The sequence below is a fragment of the Phalangium opilio genome, unplaced genomic scaffold, assembly GCF_054372755.1.
Source record: "Phalangium opilio isolate 3A_F unplaced genomic scaffold, DU_Popi_V2 ptg000390l_1, whole genome shotgun sequence".
Lineage (NCBI taxonomy): Eukaryota > Metazoa > Arthropoda > Arachnida > Opiliones > Phalangiidae > Phalangium > Phalangium opilio.
This window is the reverse complement of record NW_028324234.1, coordinates 1,041,924-1,065,938: the sequence shown is the minus strand read 5'-3', so window position 1 is coordinate 1,065,938 and position 24,015 is coordinate 1,041,924. Positions and strand designations below refer to the sequence as shown.

The 24,015-nt window shown below is 37.1% G+C and overlaps 3 protein-coding genes and 1 long non-coding RNA gene across 4 annotated transcripts; all 4 read left to right on the top strand.

Moving 5' to 3' along the window:
• The first annotated feature begins 3,263 nt into the window (after positions 1–3,263).
• Positions 3,264–4,802, top strand: LOC149594173 (uncharacterized). The gene is made up of 5 exons (XM_089861485.1): positions 3,264–3,488; positions 3,550–3,796; positions 3,866–4,092; positions 4,161–4,456; positions 4,522–4,802. Exons 1-5 carry the CDS (start codon positions 3,444–3,446, stop codon positions 4,775–4,777), a joined length of 1,071 nt encoding a protein of 356 aa, XP_089717611.1. The 5' UTR covers positions 3,264–3,443; the 3' UTR covers positions 4,778–4,802.
• A 4,976-nt stretch (positions 4,803–9,778) lies between these two features.
• Positions 9,779–10,365, top strand: LOC149594172 (uncharacterized). Its single transcript, XR_016379399.1, has 3 exons — positions 9,779–10,075; positions 10,170–10,239; positions 10,319–10,365. It is a non-coding gene; the product is annotated as an uncharacterized LOC149594172 (long non-coding RNA).
• A 1,215-nt stretch (positions 10,366–11,580) lies between these two features.
• Positions 11,581–14,155, top strand: LOC149594171 (uncharacterized). The gene is made up of 7 exons (XM_089861290.1): positions 11,581–11,699; positions 11,766–11,820; positions 12,259–12,420; positions 12,479–12,755; positions 13,064–13,290; positions 13,359–13,654; positions 13,720–14,155. Exons 2-7 carry the CDS (start codon positions 11,785–11,787, stop codon positions 13,955–13,957), a joined length of 1,236 nt encoding a protein of 411 aa, XP_089717416.1. The 5' UTR covers positions 11,581–11,699; positions 11,766–11,784; the 3' UTR covers positions 13,958–14,155.
• A 3,949-nt stretch (positions 14,156–18,104) lies between these two features.
• LOC149594170 (uncharacterized) lies at positions 18,105–20,909 on the top strand. The gene is made up of 3 exons (XM_089861386.1): positions 18,105–18,232; positions 18,537–19,456; positions 20,780–20,909. Exons 2-3 carry the CDS (start codon positions 18,626–18,628, stop codon positions 20,819–20,821), a joined length of 873 nt encoding a protein of 290 aa, XP_089717512.1. The 5' UTR covers positions 18,105–18,232; positions 18,537–18,625; the 3' UTR covers positions 20,822–20,909.
• The last annotated feature ends 3,106 nt before the right edge of the window (positions 20,910–24,015 follow it).

Genomic DNA, 24,015 nt, shown 5'->3' with positions numbered 1-24,015 from the left:
CTTGCGCCGTCGTCCGGATGTAGACTGTTCACAGTACGACTGAATTTTGAGTTTGGCGGTAGATATTTTTGGGTCACGTGACAGATTAGAGTGGTTTCCATAACATTTATTTCGCACTCTGAATTGGTATCTCTGTCCCATTGTCGCTTAGATCGTACAAGAAAGTATATTTTCTAACCTCCTCAATAAAGACTTCCTTATTAACATCTTACCTCTATATACTTCCATTAGATACATTTTTCTTTCTTCGTGGCATGTTTCCGACCAAAAAAAATACATGACCTCTACCATTCTTCGTGGCATGTTTCCGACCAAAAAAAATACATGACCTCTACCAATCTATCTAGCGTATGCGTGCACTCTTGAAATTTATGACGTAGTCAGTGGGATAATTTCGTTGGTTGAGACACCGGCGTAACGCCGAACGCGACCGAAAAATAGAACACAACTTGCGCCCGGCCGAGCGGAGATTCCGACGGGCTCGGCGTAAAGATTTTTCAGTCGAACCCATTTCTGCTGGGTCTCCGTCGTGTTTTCCGTCGAGTGCGAGTCTAGCTTAAATGTAGCAGGTGATATATTGTAAAACCAGCCCCACTGATATCAAGTAAATTAAACTTAACTTGTTTGAGCGAGTTGCCTCTGTTTCTATCGAGGTAATGTGGTGAAATATTTTTGACTGTGATAAATGAGATTAACTTAAATCGGCATCATTTAATAATAGAGCTATTTCCATTCGGGGGTAAGGAGAGTTTTTGAGGCGGGGTTTCACCAGTCCCCGCCTAGGTGCCTTATTGCGCGCCAAATTTAGCTTAGAGTTCTACAGTGGCCCGCACGAAGGGAGGGTGAAAACTGGCTCCCTTTATTGGCAGGCCCAACTGTGACGTTTCCCCCTTCAACTAATATAGCTCTATGCTGGCACATTTTATTTCAAACTCATTCAATGAAACCTTCTAATGTTAAATTATTATTTAATGCAAATAAAGATACAAAAATGTCACATTTTAAATGTCATCTGGTTCATCATCCGGATCAGTCTGATAATCAATGTATACGGTTTCATCGTCATAGTCACCCTCCCTCCGTGTGGGCCACTGTAGAACTCTAAGCTAAATTTCGCGCACAATAAGGCACCTAGGCGGGGACTGGTGAAACCCCGCCTCAAAAACTCTCCTTACCCCCGAATTGAAATAGCTCTATTATTAAATGATGCAAATTTAAGTTCATCTCATTTATCAGAGTCAAAAATATTTCACCACATTACCACGATAGAAACAGAGGCAACTCGCTCAAACAAGTTAAGTTTAATTTACTTGACATCAGTGGGGCTGGTTTTACAATATATCACCTGCTACATTTAAGCTAGACTCGCACTCGACGGAAAACACGACGGAGACCCAGCAGAAAGGGGTTCGACCGAAAAATCTTTACGCCGAGCCCGTCGGAATCTCCGCTCGGTCGGGCGCAAGTTGTGTTCTATTTCTCGGTCGTGTTCGGTGTTACGCCGGTGTCTCAACCAATGAAATTATCCCACTGACTACGTCATAAATTTCAAGAGTGCACGCATACGCTAGATAGATTGGTAGAGGTCATGTATTTTTTTTTTGGTCAGAAACATGCCACGAAGAAAGAAAAATGTATCTAATGGAAGTATATAGAGGTAAGATGTTAATAAGGAAGTCTTTATTGAGGAGGTTAGAAAATATACTTTCTTGTACGATCTAAGCGACAATGGGACAGAGATACCAATTCAGAGTGCGAAATAAATGTTATGGAAACCACTCTAATCTGTCACGTGACCCAAAAATATCTACCGCCAAAACTCAAAATTCAGTCGTTGTGTGAACAGTCTACAGCCGGACGACGGCGTAAGCTAAAATTTCTACCGTATGCTGCGTGATTTGCGCCGGTTTTTTTCGGTCGAGTGGGAATCTAGCAATATGAGGCACGAAGCTTTCATGGCCTGACGCAAGAATCAGGCCGTCAGATTAAACCTTAGCCGCGTATTTTCCAGTCAGATTTTATATTCTGTTACTTAACACTACCAGATCTAGCAAACAACCCCGGATTCATACATGTACCTCATGAGGTAAGAATTCATACCTCATTCGACCATTTTATCCCCCGTCTGATTTATTGATGATCCCCTTTGATGACGTCAGATTTCATATATTTGTAATCCTAATTTCCAGCTCTATCATTTGCAACCTTTTTCATTCATGTACCTCATGAGGTAAGAAATCATACCTCATTAGGGTCAAACATGGCCACGCCCCCCTCAAATGCCCCAGCTGTGATGCGTAAGACGGCCAGATCTTTTAATGAGCATCAAAACTAAACTCATTCCAATAGTCAGACCTTTTGTACTTTATGAGGTAAGATCCAGGCCTCTGGCTCTTGGTCTATATTGGCTCACTTGAACTACGTTTTGATGACGTTGCTGAGGGGGACGGCGAAAAATACGTAATTCCTTTTTAGCTCTGTCACTATGACCCGCCTCTTCTTTCATACCCCTCCGTCTCGTGGAAGAGGGTCCGGGACTTTGACGCGCACCCAGATTACTCTGTTCTCCATTCCTACTTCTAAAATTAAATCTATCCCTGCTTAAATTTAAGGGGTCATCCGTAAAACACGCTTGCGTTAGGGAGTGTCCCTTGTGGCAAAATCGGTTAATGAAGTAACATTTTAGACTCAAAACGGATGGCCCATAGAACCGTCCCACTTCGATCCTATAATTACTGTTTTTATGAAACACGCTGTATTTCTTACGCGCGCCCGCATTACTCTGTTCTCCATTCCTACTTCTAAAATTAAATCTGTCTCTGATTTAAAGCAAGGAGCTTGGGGACGGAAATTATCATTCTTTCTGGTATATCAAGGTTAACTAGTTTCAAAGGTAGGCGCGAGGGAGGGGCGAAGAATATGATCTTATTCCACTATTCACCTATGCTTGCAGCATAAATTATTCTAATTGGAGGCGAAATCTTTTCCCGTCCCTTGGAAGGGAGTCCGGGACTTTGACGCGCACCCACATTACTTCTAAAATTAAATTTATCCCTGTTTTTACTTAGAAACTTTACGGATTTAATACCGAAAATGATTTTGCTACTGGCGTGTGGCACTTCTTATACAGGTTGTTGAAACAAAGGTTAGAAAATTCAGTTCTTTTTCACTCTCGCGATGATTTAACATTCAAGTGTTTTCAGAAATTTTGAGGTTCTCAGCGCGAGATCAGACCAGATAGCAGAGAGCACTTGTCCCAAAGTAAGGTTAAAATCTCTATACGACACTTTGACGGCTATAAAATTATAACATGTTTTATAAACAAGTTTTTGTGCTGTGATCTATCGATTTTTTCACTTAACGATCACGATCAATTATATGATGGTGAAACTCCTGTGATATTGTCATTCCTCGAAGTTCATCTGTTTACTGGAGAACCACCCATGAAACTCGTAACCTCTTTATCCTTTCTAAGCTTGGAGATACGGGTATTTTAACAAGTACAAAATTATACCAAATCAAGTCTTCAATTGCGTGTTTTCATTTCAGCTCGTTGCTTACGTTTCATTCGTCATAATTTTCATGTCTTCGTTGAAATGCTTAGTTTCGTTGGTTTCAAAAGCAACATTTCAAGGATTGGTTAAACGACTGAAATTCAAGTTCACAAATGAAAATCTGCACAATAATGTCCATCAACATCAGGAACTTAATCCATATTCAATTAAAACAACCAAGATTAATATCTTCATTTGGCTTAACTACTTGTGGGAGACGTCAGTATTGCTGTTAAAACAAGGTATGGAGCTACGATTTTAACAGAAGATGAAGTTGGCCTTTGTATGATTAACTTATTAATGAATTGCAGTGGCACTTCAAAGTGATCGTCCCAAAATTTTCGCCTTTCGTATCGTGTGGTCATCTTGGTTGCTAGCAGTTCTGGTTATTACTGTCTTTGTTTCTAGTTACATGAAGAGCGACTTCTCGGTCAAATCATATGAAATATTTGAAACAGCTAGTGATATGCTTAAATATTCAAACATAACACCGGCTTTAGTTAAGCATTCACCAGAAACTAAGTTCTTTTGGACGAAAGTGAGTTCCACTTTCGTCAAATTAATTAACTATAGGATTAAGGAAACCGTTTGATTTTATTTCAAAAGGATGGAATCCCAGGAATTAGCAAGGACGATTTTGAAGAATTCTTGTACGACAATATGGTGGAAGTTGACCAGTACGAAAAGAATCAAATTCTAGATGGATTACAAGATCGCAAAATAGCTTTATTTACGCACATCAGTGATTTGAGACAAAGCGTCGATAGTTTTGTCAAAGAAGACAAAAATAACATTAAAGTTAAAATTCGGAAATCAACCAACATTGTCCAAACGTTTCTGGAAGTAGTTGAGATACATCGCTTTGATAACGCCTCAAATACTACTGAAAATATACTTCAAGGGTATGTTCGTAAAAGCATTGATTTCGTAATTGTAGCGTAAAGAGAATTTAGAGATCTATTTGCAGGATCATGAGAGTTTTCGAAACCAAACCGTTCGACTACATGAACAGGGATCAAGGTTACATTTTGGATCGCATGTTATGGAAAACCCCGCCTGAAGAATTTCACAGTTTAAACGTCACTTCAATTAGTGGCGCTTTTTTCTTATATGTTTTCTGTTTGTTAATTGATTTGATGAGTTTCATCCTCGAATTATTGCTATTTGTACTTTGCAACGCCAAAATTAACTTCTGGTTGCTGTATTCGAACAACTGCTATTAAAATGATGACCGACATCTGCATTTTTTAACCGTATTAGTTGGAATTGTACTTGGGGCTCGAACATCTGGATACATTTTCTTTCAATTTAAAAATTTCATCGACTTTGGTATATAGTTGCAAGTTTAAAATGTTCAGTATACATTTTACATTATCGTTGTGGCTTTGGGTCGGATTATGAACAATACCATATGGTTGCGATGGAGGTGTAACTATCGATCAAATGATCGATTTTTATTTACGAGATAGGAAACAATCTTTTATTAGTTTGCCATTTCAACAGTCTGAGTGGAACTATTAAATATTTCGTTAATTTATCCGAATGAAGGAACCTTTGCTTATTATTTATCCCGTGTGCAGACAGTGTTTCATTTTCTTTCACATACACAAATATCTAAAATCTTAGAAACCAAATAGAGAAAATTTCAGGTAGTTATTTCTAAATTCTCTATATTGTGCTTTGCTGTCAAAACACGTATCAGCCAGCTGCCAGGCCATGTCCACATGGTGAAAACATGTTACCCACAACAGACTTAACAATTAAAACAAATAAAACACATTGTACTTTCGGTTCTAATGCTATTTAATGATAATAATATAGCGTGCAATGATATATTCGAGGTTAATAATAAACCATTGCGTGCTTAATTTCGAAAACCTACAGAAGGTAAAATTCCATGAAAAAGAAGTAAGATTCAGCGACTAGGACTTTAATGAACACCCTTACGTCGATAGAGTTTGGATGTGGAAACAAAGCCGCATTCAATAATGCATCGGTTTTAGAAAATTTCGGTAAAAAGATTGTTTAAATATTTACTGTTATGCTATGAAAAATACGGTTCAAAAATTTATAAAGTAAAATTCTAAAACGTCAATGTACAGTTTCCAGTTCTTAAATTCGTGAAGGATTTTGTAAAACTTGGAGAAAAATACCGGTAGCATTTTCATTGTCGATGTTAGGAGTCAACAAAATTCGGTAAGAAATTTTTAAAATATTTTAAATTGTATTTGAACCCTATATTTTCTTCATTTTGCGATTTTAAGTTTCAATCGGTTTCTTCACTTCTCAGACAAAAACAATTGATTGTTTAACTAATCTATTATGGATAAACCAGTTTTGAGCTACTACAATCATGACCAGTAGGTTTTTTTTCGTTTCTAGTTTCAAATATGTGTTCTCGTTTTGATTGATATAATTTTTCATTTTATTTCAGACTAAAAAATGTAAATAAAACTTCAGTCGTATTATTGTTGAACAATGTAAGTGCGTGTCACTTTTGTAACTCTTTATTTAAAGTATTACACCATAATTATCAATTTCCAAGCATTAATTAATAACATTTTGCGGTTATAAAAAAACATTATGTATTTATTGTTTCAACAAAAACTCTTAGCAGCATTTCTCCACGTTATTTATGCACAAATTGTGAATGGTTTAGCCTTAAGAGATACCCCAGGATAGAATTTTTATTTTTAATCGAAAGAGAATATAAAATAGTGCAATATCAATTGGAACCATGCTTCTAAATACAATATTAAGAAAGATACGAGCAAATAAGTTTCCGTATTGGCCCGTAAAGCCTGGTTTTCACTGCCAAAAATTTCACGGAACAGTAAAAAAAAAAAATTCCGCAAAATGTTGCGGAAAATTCCTTAAAAAAACGGCGGCAACACGTTTTCACTAAAACTTGTAATATCATGAAAGAGTGAGAGCTCGTGGAGACCAAGGCTTACCAGTTGTGTTGAAAATGCACCAATAGCAACCAATCGATTTTCTTAGAATTTGTCTTCATAAAAACGTTAATTTTTATCATATAAATAACGATTAAGCCAAACTTAATTCTTTAACAAATCGTTAACTATACATTTTTTTTTAAATTTAACTCGACAACACAAACGCCTTCAATTAAAAAAATGTCGTCGAAAAAACATCGCGAGCTGACCAAAAACAAGCCTATGACGTCACGCATTCGTCAATTCCTGTTGGCCACCGCTCTCCTTTCCGTAAAATTTTGCGGAAAAATTGAAAACCAATTCCGTGGTTGCCGCTCAGAAAACGCGAAATTTTGCGGCAAGTTATCTCGGAAAAAACGGCGCGCAACGCTATTTTTCCTGCGTTTTGGGCCAGTGAAAACCAGGCTTAATAGACACTATGCGTTACGTTTTCCCACGAAGCACTGGAAAGTACTCCTATTGAACACCTAGTACCACCCGACGGATTCGTCCAATAGGGGTACTTCCCAGTGCTTCGCGGGAAAGCCTAACGCGTAGTGTTCATTATGGAAACTTAATTGCTCGTATCTTCTTTAATATTGTAGATAGATACACGATTCCAATTGATATATTCGATTATTTTTACACGCTCTTTCGATTAAAAAAGAAAATATTCTATAGCCCGGGGTATCCCTTTAAGTAATCCTGATATATATTTTCTTTTTGCTTAGGAACTTCACGGATTTGGTACCAAGAATGATTTTGTTACTGGCGTGCGGCATTTCTTATACAATTTCTTGAAACACCGGTTAGGAAGTACCTTGAAACTTTTTTTTGCCGCTATGAATTTAACATTCACGGTGTGTGTTTTCAGAAACATGGAGGTTTTCAGCATGAGAGCCAAGTGGCCTTCATTGCCTTCAACACTCTGTCGCAAAGTAAGGATCAAAGAGCGTTGTCACCTTTTACTTTATAAAAAATTCTTAGTTGCCAAGGGTGTCGTTCTTATACTGAATTCCGCATAATATGACAAAGTTTACGTTTTTAAACCAGATTTTATGCTGTGATCTATCGGTTTTTTCACTTCACGATCAAACTCAATTAAAAGTGGGCGAAACTCCGGTGATATTGTCACTCTTTGAAGTTGATCTGTTGGTTACATCGTATTGGTAATAGTTTTTGTGTCATCTTTAAAATGCTTCGTTTCATGGTTTACAATAAGAAAATTTCAAGAATTTTTGGAAAGATTAAAAACAAAATTTTTAAGTAGTCAGAGTCGTAAGAGAAAAACGAAGCGAAGATTCAAACTTCATCGAAACGCTTTACAGAAAGAACAAAATATAGATTCGATTAAAAGGAGGGAGATTAACCTTTATACTTGGTTTAATTGTGTATGGCAGACCTTGGGACTGCTGCTCAAACAAAGTAAGGGTTATTATAGACTTAATGGATCTCAATTCTGGCCAAACACAAAAAGGCGTCCAATACCGCTTAATTAAAAAGTAACGCAAATAGAAAAAAAACATCGATTATGCTACACTTCAGTCCTCAACCTGGTTAATGTAATGCTGTTTGCCGGCGTGTGTGCTCATATTCAAACAATACAATAAAAACAACAGTGTTTTTAGTTGGCGAATCACAAGTTGCCTATAAGCTTTCCCTACTGCACACTTCCTGCTATTTCTGTTTGCCTTTGCTTCAAATTAGTTAGAAACTGAGTGATAATCTTTAACTTGTATTTAATGAATTGCAGTGGCAGTTCAAAGTGATCGACCCAATGTTTTTGCCTTTCGTATCGTGTGGTCATCTTGGTTGTTATCAGTTTTGGTTATTACCGTCTTCGTTTCTAGTTACATGAAGAGCGACTTTTCAGTCAAATCATATGACCTATTAGAAACGGCTAGTGATCTTTTGAAATATCCAAACATAACACCGGCTTTAGTTAAGTATTCACCAGAAACTAAGTTCTTTTGGACGAAAGTGAGTTTCACTTTCATAAAATCTAATAATCTATGAATAACGGTAAACGTTCGTTTTTTGGTTTCTAAAGGATGGAATTCCAGGAATTGGCAAAGAAGACTTTCAAGACTCGTTGTTCGATAAAATGGTTAAAGTTGACCAGTACGAAAAGAATCAAATTCTAGATGGACTACAATATCGAAAAATTGCATTACTCACTCATGTCAGTGATTTGAAACAAAGCGTCAATAAATTTGTCAAGAAAGACAAAAACAACCTAAAAGTTAAAATTCGGAAATCAACAAACAGTGTCCAAACGTTCCTGGAAGTAGTTAAGATACATCGCTTTGATAACGCCTCAAATACTACTGAAAATATACTTCAAGGGTAAGTTCGTAAAAGCATTAATTTCGTAATTGCAGCGTACAGAGAATTTAGAGATTTATTTGCAGGATCATGAGAGTTTTCGAAACCAAACCGTTCGATTACATGAACAGGGATCTTGGATCGCATGTTATGGAAAACCCCGCCTGAAGAATTTCACAGTTTAAACGTCACTTCAATTAGTGGCGCTTTTCTCTTATACGTTTTGTGTTTGTTAATTTCTTTGATGAGTTTCATCCTTGAATTATTGCTATTTGTACTTTGCAACGCGAAAATTAATTTCTGGTTGCTGTAACCTAACAACCGTTATTAACTTGATTACCGATATCTGCAATTTTTAACCGTATTAGTTGGGAATTGTACTTGGGGCTCGAACATCTGGATAAAATTTCTTTCTATTTGAAAATTTCTTTGGTTTATAAATTCATGTTTAAAATGTTCAGTATACATTTTATATTAGCGTTGTTGCTTTGGGTCGGATACTATATGGTTGCAATGCAGGTATATCTATAAATGAGATTGCGAACAATGTTTATAAGTTTGGCATTTCAACAGTCTGAGTGGATCCACTAAATATTTCGTTACTTCGAGTTATCAGTCTAAATGATCCTTTGTGTAGTACTTATACCGTGTACAGACAGTGTCCCATTTTATTTCACATACTTAAATATTTGAAATATTATAAGTAAAATAGAGAAAAGTTTAGATAGTTATTTTAAATTCGTTTGTAAAGCACTTTGTCGTCAAAACACGCCTCAGTCAGGCCATATCAAATTGGTGAAAGCACGTTACCCATAAAGACTTAAGTATGAAAAGAAATAAAGCGCATAATAATTACGGTTCTAATGTTTTATAATTATATTTTAGCGTGCAATAATATATTAGAGGCTAAAATAAACCACTGCGTGTTTAATTTCGAAAACCATACAGAAGGTAAAATTCCTTGAAAGTGAAATAAGAAACACAGTGTCGCACTTTAATATACACCCTTAAGTCGATACAATTTGGGTGTGGAAACAAAGCCGCTTTCAATAATGCAACGGCCTTAGAAAATTTCGTTAAAAAGATTGTTTAAATATTTACTAGTATGTTATGAAAAATGCGGTTCAAAAATTTATAAAGCAAAATTCTCAAACGTCAATATAGTACGGTCTCCAGTTCTTAAATTCGCCGAGGATTTTGTAAAACTTGGAGAAAAATACCGGTAACATTTTCAGTGTCGATGTTAGGAGTCAACAAAATTCGGTAAGAAACTTTTAAAATATTTTGAATTGTATTTGAACCCTATATTTTCTTCATTTTGCGATTTTAAGTTTCAATTGGTTTCTTCACTTCTCAGACAAAAACAATTGATCGTTTACCTAATCTATTATGGATAAACCAGTTTTGAGCTATTATAATTATGACCAGTAGGTTTTTTTTCGTTTCGTCTCTAATTTCAAATATATTTTCACGTTTTGATTCATTTAAGTTCTCATTTAATTTCAGATTTGAAAATATAAATAAAACAGTAGTCGTATTATTATTGAATAATGTAAGTGCGTGTCACTTTTGTAACCCTTCATTTAATGTATTACCAAAAGCGCATAGATCAGAAAGTGAAGAACATTAAACCTTTCCAGCCTTTAGCAACGGTATTCGTGTAAAATGAGAAGCAAGGGGGGGGGACACAAATGGGTGGTTGGTGATCCTTGTTTTCAACTACCAATCGAATCAGAGATATTTTAGCTCATCGTTAATGTCACGTGACAAGCGGAAAGTAGTTCGTGATGGTAGCGGCTCCTGGGGATAGTGGGGAATACTATTGAGAAATCGGCTGCTAACTAGGCTTAACGGTTGTTCTTTAGCGCTCTTTCAGTTCAATCGACGTGGAATTTCCAAGTTTCGTTAAGCTGAATTTTGATATTGTTTTTCATGCATTCTATTGCACCTTTAAGTTTTCCGTCTTTATCAATCAGGAAAAAGTCATCCTTTTCGTAGCTTTCAAAAATGTTTGCTAAATTCAAATCTGACATTTTGACAAATGTGCCGATTCCCGACTACCTAAATGACTAGATTATATTAAGCCTTGGAATTAAACTAAAGCAGACGACATAAAAATAAAGAAATAAGTGAACTATATTTTCGAGCCAACTTACGCATGTACCTTGTGTAAAACTACGCGAAAGTAACTCTCCGCCGCGGCATAAGACCAACTCTTCCCGTCGCTCTGTAAGGGGGACGGAAATCTTGAATCGACTATGGGGGAACTCATTTTTCACGTTGCGGTTTAGGCTTCTCGTTCTTCACTTTCTGGTTATCTATGCGCTTTTGGTATTACATCATCTTATAATTGTCATGGCCCAAGTATTAATTAATAACATTTTCCTGATTTTAATTTAATTTACGTATTTATCAAGTGTTCAACAAAAAAATTTAAGCAGCTTTGGTTGAATTTGGCAACGTTATTTATGCATGGATGGTTTTGCCTTTAAGAGATACCCCCGGACAGAATTTTTCTTTTTAATCGAAATAGAATATAAAATAGTGCAATATCAATTGGAACCATGTTTCTAAATACAATATTAAAAATGATACGAGCAAATAAGTTTACGTATTGGCGCATAATATACACTACGCGTTAGGTTTTTCCACGAAGCACTGGAAAGTATCCCTATTGAACGCCTATACACAGATAGAAACATTGTTCCAATTGTTAAATTCATTTTTTAAACGTTCTTTCGATTATAAGAGAAAATATTCTAGCCATGAGTATCCCTTTGAGTAATCCTTATATTCATAATTTTGCTTAGGAACTTCACGGATTTGGTACCAAGAATGATTTTGTTACTGGCTTGTGGCATTTCTTATACAAATTCTTAAAACACCGGTTAGAAATTACCTTGAAACTTTTTTTTGCCCATTTTAATTTAACATTCGCGTTATGTGTTTTCAGAAATATAGAGGTTTTTAGCATGAGAGCCAAGTGGCATTCAACAGCTTGTCTCGAAGTAAGGTTCAAAGAGCACTGTCACCCTTTACTTTATAAAAACGCAGGGATGGATTTATTTTTTGAAGTAGGAATGGAGAACAGAGTAATCTGGGCGTGCGTTAAAGTCCCGGACCCCCTTCCACGGGACGGAGGGGCATGAAAGAAGAGGGGGGGGGGTCATAGCGACAGAGATCAAAAGGATTTACGCATTTTTCGCCGTCCCCGTCAGCAACGTCATCAAAACGTAGTTAAAGTCAGCCAATAAGATAATTTAAACTTTTCGTTACGTGTTGGAGGGATGGGCTTTATACTGGGCTATGAGTCGGACTGAAGTAAATACTAACCGTTCTCCATTCCTACTTCTAATCTCTCCCTGATTAAAACTTCTTAGTTGCCAAGGGTGTCGTTCTTATACTGATTTCCGCATAATATGACTAAGTTTACGTTTTTAAACCAGATTTTATGCTGTGATCTATCGGTTTTTTCGCTTCACGCTCAAACTCAATTAAAAGAGGGCGAAGCTCCAGTGATATTGTCATTCTTCGAAGTTCATCTGTTTACCGGTGAACCACCTATGAAACTCGTAACATCTTTATCCTTTCTAAGTTTCGAAATACGGGTACATTAATTGTTGCAGAGTTTTCTCAAATCAAGTCATTGAGAGAGTTTATTTTTAGCTCGTTGGTTACATCGTATTGGTAATAGTTTTCGTGTCATCTTTAAAATGCTTCGTTTCATGGTTTACAATAAGAAAATTTCAAGAATTTTTGGAAAGATTAAAAACAAAATTTTTAAGTAGTCAGAGTCGTAAGAGAAAAACGAAGCGAAGATTCAAACTTCATCGAAACGCTTTACAGAAAGAACAAAATATAGATTCGATTAAAAGGAGGGAGATTAACCTTTATACTTGGTTTAATTGTGTATGGCAGACATTGGGACTGCTGCTCAAACAAAGTAAGGGTTATTATTCATTTAATGGATCTCAAAAGGCGTTCAATGCCGCTTAATTACCAAGTAAAGCTAATAGAAAAAACATCGATAATGCTCTACTTTAGTCCTCAACCTGGTTTATGTAATGCTGTTTGCCGGCGTACTAGTGCTTAAGCGACATTTTGAAAACAACAGTGTTTTTTAGTTGGTGAATCTCAAGTTGCCCAAGCTTTCCTTGCTGCACGCTTCCTGTTATTTCTGTTTGCCTTTGCTTCAAATTAGTTAGGAACTGAGTGATAATCTTCAGTTGACTTGTATTTAATGAATTGCAGTGGCAGTTCAAGGTGATCGACCCAATAACTTTGCATTTCGTATCGTGTGGTCATCTTGGCTGCTAGCAGTATTGGTCATTACTGTCTTCGTTTCCAGTTACATGAAGAGCGACTTCTCGGTCAAATCATATGAAATATTAGAAACGGCTAGTGATCTTTTGAAGTATCCAAACATAACGCCGGCTTTAGTTAGGTATTCCCCAGAAACTAAGTTCTTTTGGACTAAAGTGAGTTTTGCTTTCGTCAAATTAATAATCTATGAACTACGATAAATGTTTGTTTTTTCTTTTTTAAGGATGGAATTCCAGGAATTAGCAGCAAAGACTTTGAAGAGTCCTTGTTCCACAAAATGGTTAAAGTTGACCAGTACGAAAAGAATCAAATTCTAGATGGACTACAATATCGAAAAATTCCATTATTTACTCATGTCAGTGATTTGAAACAAAGCGTCAATAAATTTGTCAATGAAGACAAAAATAACATTAAAGTTAAAATTCGGAAATCAACCAACATTGTCCAAACGTTCTTGGAAGTAGTTAAGATACATCGCTTTGATAACGCCTCAAATACTACGGAAAATATACTTCAAGGGTAATTTCATAAATGCATTAAGTTCGTAAATGCAGCGTAAAGAGAATTTAGAGATCTATTTGCAGGATCATGAGAGTTTTCGAAACCAAACCGTTCGACTACCTGAACAGGGATCAAGGTTACATCTTGGATCGCATGTTATGGAAAACCCCGCCTGAAGAATTTCACAGTTTAAACGTCACTTCAATTAGTGGCGCTTTTCTCTTATATGTTTTCTGTTTGTTAATTGCTTTGATGAGTTTCATCCTCGAATTATTGCTATATGTACTTTGCAACGCGAAAATTAACTTCTGGTTGCTGTAACTAAACAACCGATATTAAAATGATGGCCGATAGCTGCATTTTTAAACTGTACTACTTGGATCGGTGTTGGGAATTGTACTTGGAGTTCGAACATCTGGATAAAACTTCTTCGACTTTGGTTTATATGTTCATGTTTAAAATTTTCAGTATACATTTTATATTAGCGTTGTTGCTTTGGGTCGGATTATGAACAATGAATATGGTTGCAATGCAGGTATAACTATAAATGAGATTATAGGAACAATGTTTTGTAAGTTTGGCATTTCAACTGTCTGAGTGGATCCACTAAATATTTCGTCACTTTGAGTTATCAGTCTAAATGAACCTTTGTGTAGTACTTATCCCGTGTACAGACAGTGCCCCATTTTATTTCACAAACAGAAATATTTGAAGTATTAAAAATAAAACTGAGGAAACTTTAGATCGTTATTTTTAATTCATTTGTAAAGCGCTTTGCTGTCAAAACACGTCAGGCTATATCCAAATGGTGAAAGCATGTTACCCATAAAAGACTTAAGTATCAAAAGAAATTAAACACATAATATTTACGGTTCTAATGTTTAATAATACTAATATAATAGAGTGCAATAATATATTAGAGGTTAAAATGAACCATTGCGTGTTTAATTTCGAAAACCTACAGAAGGTAAAATTCCTATGAAAGCGAAATAAGATACACAGCGTCGCACTTTAATATACACCCTTAAGTCGATAGAATTTGGACGTGGAAACAAAGCCGCATTTTAGAAAAGTTCGGTAAAAAGATTGTTTAAATATTTACATAAATGCTATGAAAAATATGGTTCAAAAATTTATAAAGCAAAATTCTCAAACGTCAATATTGTACGGTCTCCAGTTCATAAATTCGCCGAGGATTTTGTAAAACTTTGAGAAGATTTTTAGAATTGTCGCTCTCGATGTTAGAAGTAAACAAAATTTGGTAAGAAATATTTTTGAATATTTTGAATTGTATTTTAACCTCGTTTTTACTTCATTTTGCTTTTTTAAGTTTCATTCGGTTTTCTAATTTCGCAGACAAAGACAATTGGTCGTTTAACTAACATATTATGGATAATCCAATTTTGAGCAGCTACTACGATCATGACCAGTAGGTTTTTTTTTTTTTGTCTCTAATCTCAAATATATTTTCTCCTTTCTATTCATTTAAGTTCTCATTTAATTTCAGATTTAAGAATATAAATAAAACTGTAGTCGTATTATTGTTGAACGATGTAAGTGCGTGTCACTTTTGTAACCCTTCATTTAATGTATTACCTCATCTTATAATTGTCATGGCCCAAGTATTAATTAGTGAATTTTTCCTGTTATAAATTAAATTTACTTATTTATCAAATATTCAACAAAAACTCTTAAGACCCCGTCAGAGAAAAAAGGTTTCGGAATTTTTGCGATAGGGGCTAAAATTTAGTAATAGTGTACATTTGTCTCGTTTTGACGAATTTTTTCCTCAACTTTAATACCACTACAATTGCCTTACAGCAAAGGTAAAGGTGTAGCCTTGTTATAAATGTATAAGAAAATATGGCAACAACGTGTTCGGTCCTGGTGACAACTAAATCTGTAACGAGTATAGGGCCGGTAATCCGACGCGAATCTATTCTATTCAAAGTTCCCAGCCCCTTTCCATAAGTGAGTGGGAGTGTCTCCGGGCTGCGCTGTCTCGGGTACAAGTGCAAATAAGGGGAAACGTTTTGTGGATGGAAGAAGTATTCGTGTTGAGTTGGATCTCGCGTTAGGTTTTCACCCAGGAAAACTCGAGGGGTAAATCACCTCGTAAATCACTCTTTGGAAAGGTGTACACATTACACTTGGTAATACAATGTCGCGAAAATTTGATATTATTTGGTAATGCAGAGTAAAGTGTACACCGGAATACACATTTGACTTGCCCCTCGGGAAAACTACATTTCAATACATTTGAAAACAAACTCTTTCATACCCGCAGTTATTGATTGAGAAAAGCTTAGGCGTATGACTACATAAGGTAGAAATATCTTAGAAAAGAAAGTAGTTTCAAATTCTGCGGGTTGGTTTAATTATATTTTATCGTAAATTCCGCAAGCGCCCATTTCTACAACATTCTGCTTGTTGTAGAAGGGAAATGTCACAACTTCCGCCACATTTTCCTTCTCCACACAGAGGAGTAGGAACCTTTTCTAGGAATTTAGTTTGCCAATTTCGAGCGATCCCATGGTGCCGTATCAACAGGAGTTCTAGTTTAAAACGCCTTTACATATAGTTATTTGTAATCCGGGCATCCTTTGTTATTGCTCCATGCCAGCGTTACGAGAGAAGTAAAAGGAAAACGCCAAAGAACACCCCTTCCCTAACAGACAATAAAGCAAGCGGCTAACATCCTGGGGGTAACATGTTAGTATAGAGCTATTTCAGTGGGGGAAAAATTTCGTCTGCTACGAAAATTGGGCCTGCCTTTGAGTGTAGAGGGCGGCCATTTTATGAGGGTTTTCTCTATGGGCAAATAGCATTGGTGACGTAGCCATTACCCCCTCTGAAATAGCTCTATAGAGCACTGTAGGTTAGCTGTGGCATAGGAGCTAGCCACCACCCCTCTATGCATTGTAAAGGGACCCACCTGTAAATAAGCCACAGGCTTAGTGTGGAAATCCCTTCGTAGACAAAGCTAAAAAAAAAACAAAAAAAACTCAAAATACAGGGTGTTACACAATAGTGTATAACAAATTCTGTTTGGTATTTCTATACGTCAGAAAGACTAAAAACTTCAGATATATACGTATAATTAAATATTGCTGTCAAGAATGATTAAATTTACTCGAAAATTCAAATTGTTTTCAGAATTGTCAAATTATAACATTTTTATGAACACAGCACCCTGTATATTCAAGTCTCTTTCTGCCCTCGCTAGCCGCCAAAATTCGTATTACTCAACGAGCACCATCTGCGGAAAAAAACTGAACTAGCGACCAAAACATAAAGCACTGAAATATTAGGGGCTGAACATTCTAGGGAGCTAATCTAAATAAATTTAGGATTAAAAAATGTGGAAAAATACCTAAAAATAGCGCCATCACATGGTCTGTCCGGTGATCTATTTTATAATTGTCTGCGATAACAACTTAAGTTCTAGCCTTGAAAATAGTGAAATTTAGATTTTGGGAAAATCAATTAGCTTTAAATATCTTTTCAATGGAAAAGCTGATTATAATTTCACATAGGTCACTGGATAGCCTAGGGTATGACTGAAAATTGGTTGCCAAAATTGTTAAAAAATTGCTATCGGGGATGAGTATGAACTCCTCCGACCTGGACCCCATCAAGCTTTATAGAACAATTTTAGAATTTAAATATTATTACGTATAATTAACGTATCAAATCGAACACTAGCTTAAATTCTAGTTCAAGACTGGCTGCTTTAATGTAAAAAATACCATGTTCTTGTGTTATATCCTTCAATGTGTAAAAACCGTTCAAAAGTTCGTGAAAACCCTCGTTTTTGGATTTTTTTTCTCTGACGGGGCCTTAAACACGAGCCAAAATTTGCTTTATCTCTAACGGGACCGGAAAACGCCCCCTCCCACTGTAAAACCGAGCCCTCTTTAGCATAGAATCAGGAGAAGAGATGGGGTGTGAATTTTGGAACAGACAAGGTCATTCAGTTTTTTATGACTGTTCACAAACCTATTGAAAAAAAAACTATTTAACGACCGTGGCCGTTCCTTTTATTTTTTCTTATAAAGCAAACGATCTGCCCTTTAGAGTTCCAGCGTTTATGGGCTAAAGCAGAAGTGGTATGATACTAGAAGTATTGAGCTAACCAAATTCTTCACTCGGCATTAGTGAAAAGACTTGATAAAACACAAACGGTTGGCCCTCTAGTGGCGGTTTCAGAATTTTCCCTCCAAAACGTGAGACGCTCGCGGTGGTAGACGGCCGAACTAGATTCAAGGAGCCGGGTCCGTGTTCTGCGGCTTTGGGTTGAGGGGAAGGGGGTGGGAAATGTTTTTGGAACTCGACCAATTTTTCTCTCTCTAGTTTTAGCGCGTGGGAAGCGGCATAAAATCCTCAAATTTGTTCACTAGTGCCAGGATCTATTACCAATGCTAGAGCCCTTCACTTCTAGTCTCATGCCACTTCTGGCTAAAGTAATCACGCTCCGCTCACGTCAAGAAAGACTTCCTAGAGAGGATATCGAGATTTCTAACAGGGGAAAAATTTAACCCCCCCCCCCATCCATGGAGTTAGAAGGAGACTTACGCTATACCAGCTATTGTAATTGTAATAATTGTTTACTTCCTTGGCTAATTTAATAGACTTCTGATAAAAGCAACCTAGCCTTTTTAAATAGTGCCCTTTCCGCCTGAAAATGAATCTCTCATTCTAGCTAATTTCCCCACCTCCCTCTTCTCGCTAACCCTAAAAACCGGAGTACAAAGAAAGTATTTTAATTTGAAACGCTTTCGTTAAATGGTCTTCGCCACAGCTGTCCATCAAATTTTACCCAAATTTTAAAAATCGCTCTCATTTCCTAATTCCAACTTAATCCTAAATTAATGTTGTTAATTTCATATTATCCCTCAAGGAACATCAACATATCAAGCGTAACTTTACGGTTAAAATTTCGCCGCTAATTGGTCTAACAGGATTGACTAATACTCGACAAAGGTATCAATGGCAGCCATTAGGCGGGCACTAGGATTAGAGAACATTCACGAGGCTGCACGTGACGGTAACATAAAGAGAGTAAGGACTTTATTGGCCAGATTTAAAAGTCCCAAAGCGTGGCGTGAAAATGACGAAACTCCTATTCGGCTCGCTTCCCAGTTTGGACATTTGGATGTTGTTAAGTTATTGCTTGAGAAAGGTGCGAAAGTTGATGATGCAAATAAAAATGGAACTACGGCTTTAATTTTGGCTGCGGAAAATGGACATTCGGACATCGTTCAATTGTTGCTTGTAAGCAGAGCTGACGTTAATCTGGCAGATAGATTTGGCAGTACCCCGTTACTTATGGCTACGAGAAAAGGACGTTCGATCGTGGCTCAATTACTGCTTGAAGAGGGAGCTCAAGTTAATCGGAAAAGTGAATTTTATGGGACACCCTTGACCGCGGCTTTGGAGCGTGGACACGCGGATATAGTTCAATTAATGTTAGAAAACAGGGACCCAATTGATCCGCGCAGTCAAGATCTATCGGAACCGTTAACACTAGCTATAGTTTCTGGTCATTTGAATGTAGTACAAGTCTTTCTCAAAATGGGAGCTGACGTTAATCAGAAAGATTGGAGCGGTAAAACACCATTAATGACGGCTTGCACTGAAAGACATTTGGATATTATCCAACTGTTGCTAGCTAACGACGCCGATATTTACATCTCTTATGGTGATGAAACTGCCTTAGACATGGGTGGATATAAAATTAAAAATATACTTTTGCGTCATGTTCATAATAAATCCCTGATCGCTTCCTCTGAAAGTCAAGAGGCATTCGCAACCAAAGAAGTAAATAGGATCCTAATTAAAAAAACCCAGCTCTAAAGAAAAAGCCCACGGTCTTTATTGGGTTTTACCCACCATAAAAAACCCACTTAATAAAACCCTGATCACTAAGATCTTCAATTTTGATGATGAATTTGAATGCTTGAATAATTTCATTTAAAAGATGGTTTAAGATATTTGTTGTTTCAACTTCAAAAGTACCATTTAATATTATTTATTATTTTTCATGAGACATTTTAAGACTTTTTTTAGTAAGCAGAACTTTACTTTTTAATGACAATTTCTACCATCCACGCAACTGCCAAAGATAAAAAATCCCAATAAAACCCGATAGGCTGTTTTTGATTTTTTTTTTTATAAAATCAGAAGTAGGATAAGGGAGTAGAAGTAAAGAGCATTGGAAATAGACCCTGGCACTAGTGAAGAAATTGGACGATTTTATGCCGCTTCCATCGCGCCGGAGCCTCCGAAACGAACTAGGCCCATGCGTGTCGCGAAGCGAGAATATATTTTTAACAAATTTAGTTCGCCGTGGTTTTACGCTTGGGGCGCTTATGATATTACCGTAAAATAAACAAAGTTCAACCCCGTGACCCTGTCGACTGCTGAAGTATTTGGGCAAAGGTCGCGGATTGTAAGTATACGTTTTTATTACTCTTACTGAATTATTTTAATTGGAATAATTTGTTGTCATCAATATAATCTAACCGAAAGATTCAATAAAAAGTGAATAGCCCCAAAAACATTTACGTTAATTTTAGGATGAAACTTTTCTCTATCATAAAAATTTTATGACTGACCCCTAAAATATCAACGATAATTTAAGGAAGACCCCTGTCACAACGGTAATATAAGCGCCATCTCGTACACATATATGGTGAAAATATTTTCCTTAACAAACTGGATATCTCCCCACATAAAATTTGATATGCATGAGCCTAGTTCATTTCGGAGGCTCCGATCGCGCCTACACTAGAGAGAAATTGGTCGACTTCCAAGAACATTTCCTACCCCCTTCCTCTCAACCTAAAGCCGCGGAACACGGGCGCGGGTGCTTGAATCTAGTTCGAGCGTCTCACCTTTTGGAGGGAAAACTCAGAAACCGCTACCAGAGGGCCAACTGTTGGTGTTTTTATGAACAATATTCACTTTCGCCAAGTGAAGAATTTGGTTACCTCGATACTTCTAGTCCCTTATCTTACTTCTGATAAAATCCAGTGGGCTAAGGGGTATTTTTTTAATAAAACCAAAACAACAGTGGGCTGAGTTTTTTTTTTGTTTTTTTGTTTTTTTAATAAAACCCGGATTTTTTCCAACCCTGAGCAGGATGAAGAAATTTCAAAATTGAAGGACAATGTGTTGAACTGAGTGAAGAAGTGAACAGATTGCGAGCGAAATTGGATTCTGTTCATATAGAAAATGAAGCATTAAACAAAGACAAAATGGAAGAAATCGAAAGACTCAAGTTAGAAAGATCGGAATTATTAGTTAGAATAAAAGAGTTATCGAAAATAAAAAATGGCGCTTCAGAAGAGGAGAGTTCCGAAATTGAGACCTGGCCGAATTGACCGAAATCTTAAACAATCGCAATCAGACCATTACATCTCTCTCGGCCGAAAAAAAGAATTACGAACTGCAAATGAAGGGGATGAAAGAACATTTGGAGGCGGTTATCATCGAAAGAGACGCCGAATTTGCCCGACTAAACGACATCATTCGCAACCTCGAGGACAAACTTCAGGAACTGACCCATAGGGAAGAAAAACTGGTCAGTTCCGTTTCTCATCGGGACAAAGAAATTGAAGGATTACGTCAAAAAATTAACCAACTGAAGATCGAGATAAATATATCAAAAACCCTAGCGGTGATACAAGTAAACAACCTTAACGCCGCACCCAAAGCTGGAGAAGCAAGCGTCAACATTGACTGAGTGGGCTTATGCTTTTTAGAAGGTGAAATAGGATTAGTATCAGAAGTCGATTAAATTAGCCTAGGAAATAAACCATTACAATAGCTGGTATAACGTACGTCTTTGCTGGGGTAAGAAGTTTTTTTCCACCTTTTCTAAGCCTGTTTGAAATCTCGAGCTCTGATTACGCCACGAACTCATGCCCGTTCTGTCCATGTGTTGGGTCATTAGATCACATGTGTCTCACTTGCCCGCTTTATGAGACAGTCTCCTCTCGCGTTCTTTTGTGGGTTCACGAGGTCCGACATCACGCTCATGATGATGCTGATATCTGGTTCCTTCCCTTAGGCAAGAATCACGACTTTTGCAACCTTGCCTTTCTTTTACTAAAACGCGTTTTTTACGAGTTTTATAGCGCCATCCCGCACAATACCCTGAACCCCGTGGATTTTAATAATATTGTTGAACGCCTTGTTTCCAGGCATCGTCGCCTCACCATTGCCAGAGTTTCTGCTCTACGCTCTGGGAGTGACGATCCTGAATTTCTAAAAATTCATGGAATCTCACGTGGGATTTTTCGATTTGCCAGTACCCTTCCCCCTAGCAACTATTTTACCCCTTTTCTTTTGTTCATTTTTTAAAAAAACAGCCAACCCCTTAGTTTTAATTTCTTAATTTAAATTGGTTATTTTGATTTGTAATTTTGTAATATTTTAGTCATACATTGTAATTATCATCATCATATTGTCATACTGACACATTAAATGATCTCCTTTTAAAAACAAAAAAACTCTTGGGAATCTTTCTTCACGTGAGCGGGGCGTGACTTCTTCAGCCCATGAACGCTGCATCTCTAAAGGGACCGGAAAACGGGGTAGATTCCTCTCTATAGCACGTTTGCTTTATATATAAAAAAGAATTGCAAAAGACCGAATGGCCTTGACTGTTCCCAATTTCACAGCCCCCATCCCTACTCCCGATGCTGTGCTAGAGAGAATTCGGTTTTTACAGTGGAAGGCAGGCGTTTTCCGGTCCCTTTAGAGATCCAGCGTTCATGCTCAGCCAATAGCTGTTTTTCTCTCAGTAGGACAAATTTTAGCGTACGAGTCGGGCTTAAACCGGAGGGCTGAGAAAAGTAATCGCAAGGTGGCGAATGTGTCGCCCTTCTTCAGTATTGCTACACAAGAGAAGGGAGTCCCAAACCCCGCTATTGGTTACATCCTAGGCTAATTTAATGGCCTTCTGATAGTATTCAATGCAAACTCTAGTTTGCTCTCAGACCACCTAACCCATGGACAGGCAAAGCCATGTTAAACCCGCGTTAACAAATGGATGGAAATGCGTAGCACCAGTGAGCATTAATAGAAAGGAGAGTGAAAGAGAGAAGGTAACTACAACGGCGGGCCAAGATGGCTCTCACGCGCACCTACCTCGGCGCACAGCCGAGGAGTAAGACTTGACGTCATCCCTTCAGAAGGAAATTCAGAAAGGGTAAACACGAAAATACGGTTAGAGGTTAACACCTCAGAAGTAATACTGGCCGAAACGTAAACAAACCCTTCAGACATTTTTAATTTTACACGGAATTTTAATTCCGGTAAAATTTAAGAAAGGGCCCAAGTGCCTGTCCCTGTCCCGGACGCGTACACGATACGGAGATAGCGTACACGATTTGGAGAGAGAGAAGCTAAGAGAGAAACGAAGGAAATCGCAACGTAGAGAGAGAACTGCCTGCCTGGTAAATAAGTGAGGAGAGGAAAGAAAGGTAGTTTAAACTTCGCGGGCTTTTTGAGTGAAGGAAACAAGATGAAAATTAAATTTCGTACACGCGTGATACATCAGAATAGGCTGGATGGTTAGGTTCGGTTTCGTAAAATAGAGGGGACGGTTTGCGGTCATAGAGCTTTCTGGTTTAGGGATCCAGGATTTTGTTTTAGATACATTATTTGATTCGTATGGTTTTTAAAGATTATACTTTAGTGGGGTGCACAATTTAGTTTCATTCATATTATTTGAAATGTGACGTTATTAGAAATTAAGTGGACACACGATTGTGTTTCAGAAATGTTTTTAGTTGTACGATTTATTGGAGATCAACTATATGGGGGTCACGTGAGCCTTGTAAAATTAGTTTTAAGGCCCAGCCCTTGTGCCATCTTGTTTCCCTCTCTGTTGCGCCGATTGCGCATGTGCGGCTCTCTCTCTCTGGAATCATTTTTGAAAAGGGGGGCTGTTAAAAAAATTATGTTGGTCTTTAATATTTTTTATGATCAATTGTGTAACATATAGATCTTGATGTTATTGTTTTTTATTACTATCAGTTTTTTAATACATGTATATAAACTAAAATTTGTTCACTCTCCGTTAGCAGAAATGTTTTGGCGGTGTAATAATAAACGTTATTTTTGTTGACTATAATTGCGTCCAGTCTTCAACAGGGGCTGACGGAGAATCGAGAGGCAAGTCAATTCCGTTGATTACTGAACGAATTCCTTGACTTCCCTGATTACGATAATTTTAGGTGATTTCCATAATCTTTACACTGATTTCAAGTTATTGCCGGAGATTACTCGTGATTTCTGTTTGAATTCCAATGAATTCCGGTGATATTATGGTGAATGCCGTATTTAGCACTGGATCCTACGTTAATTAC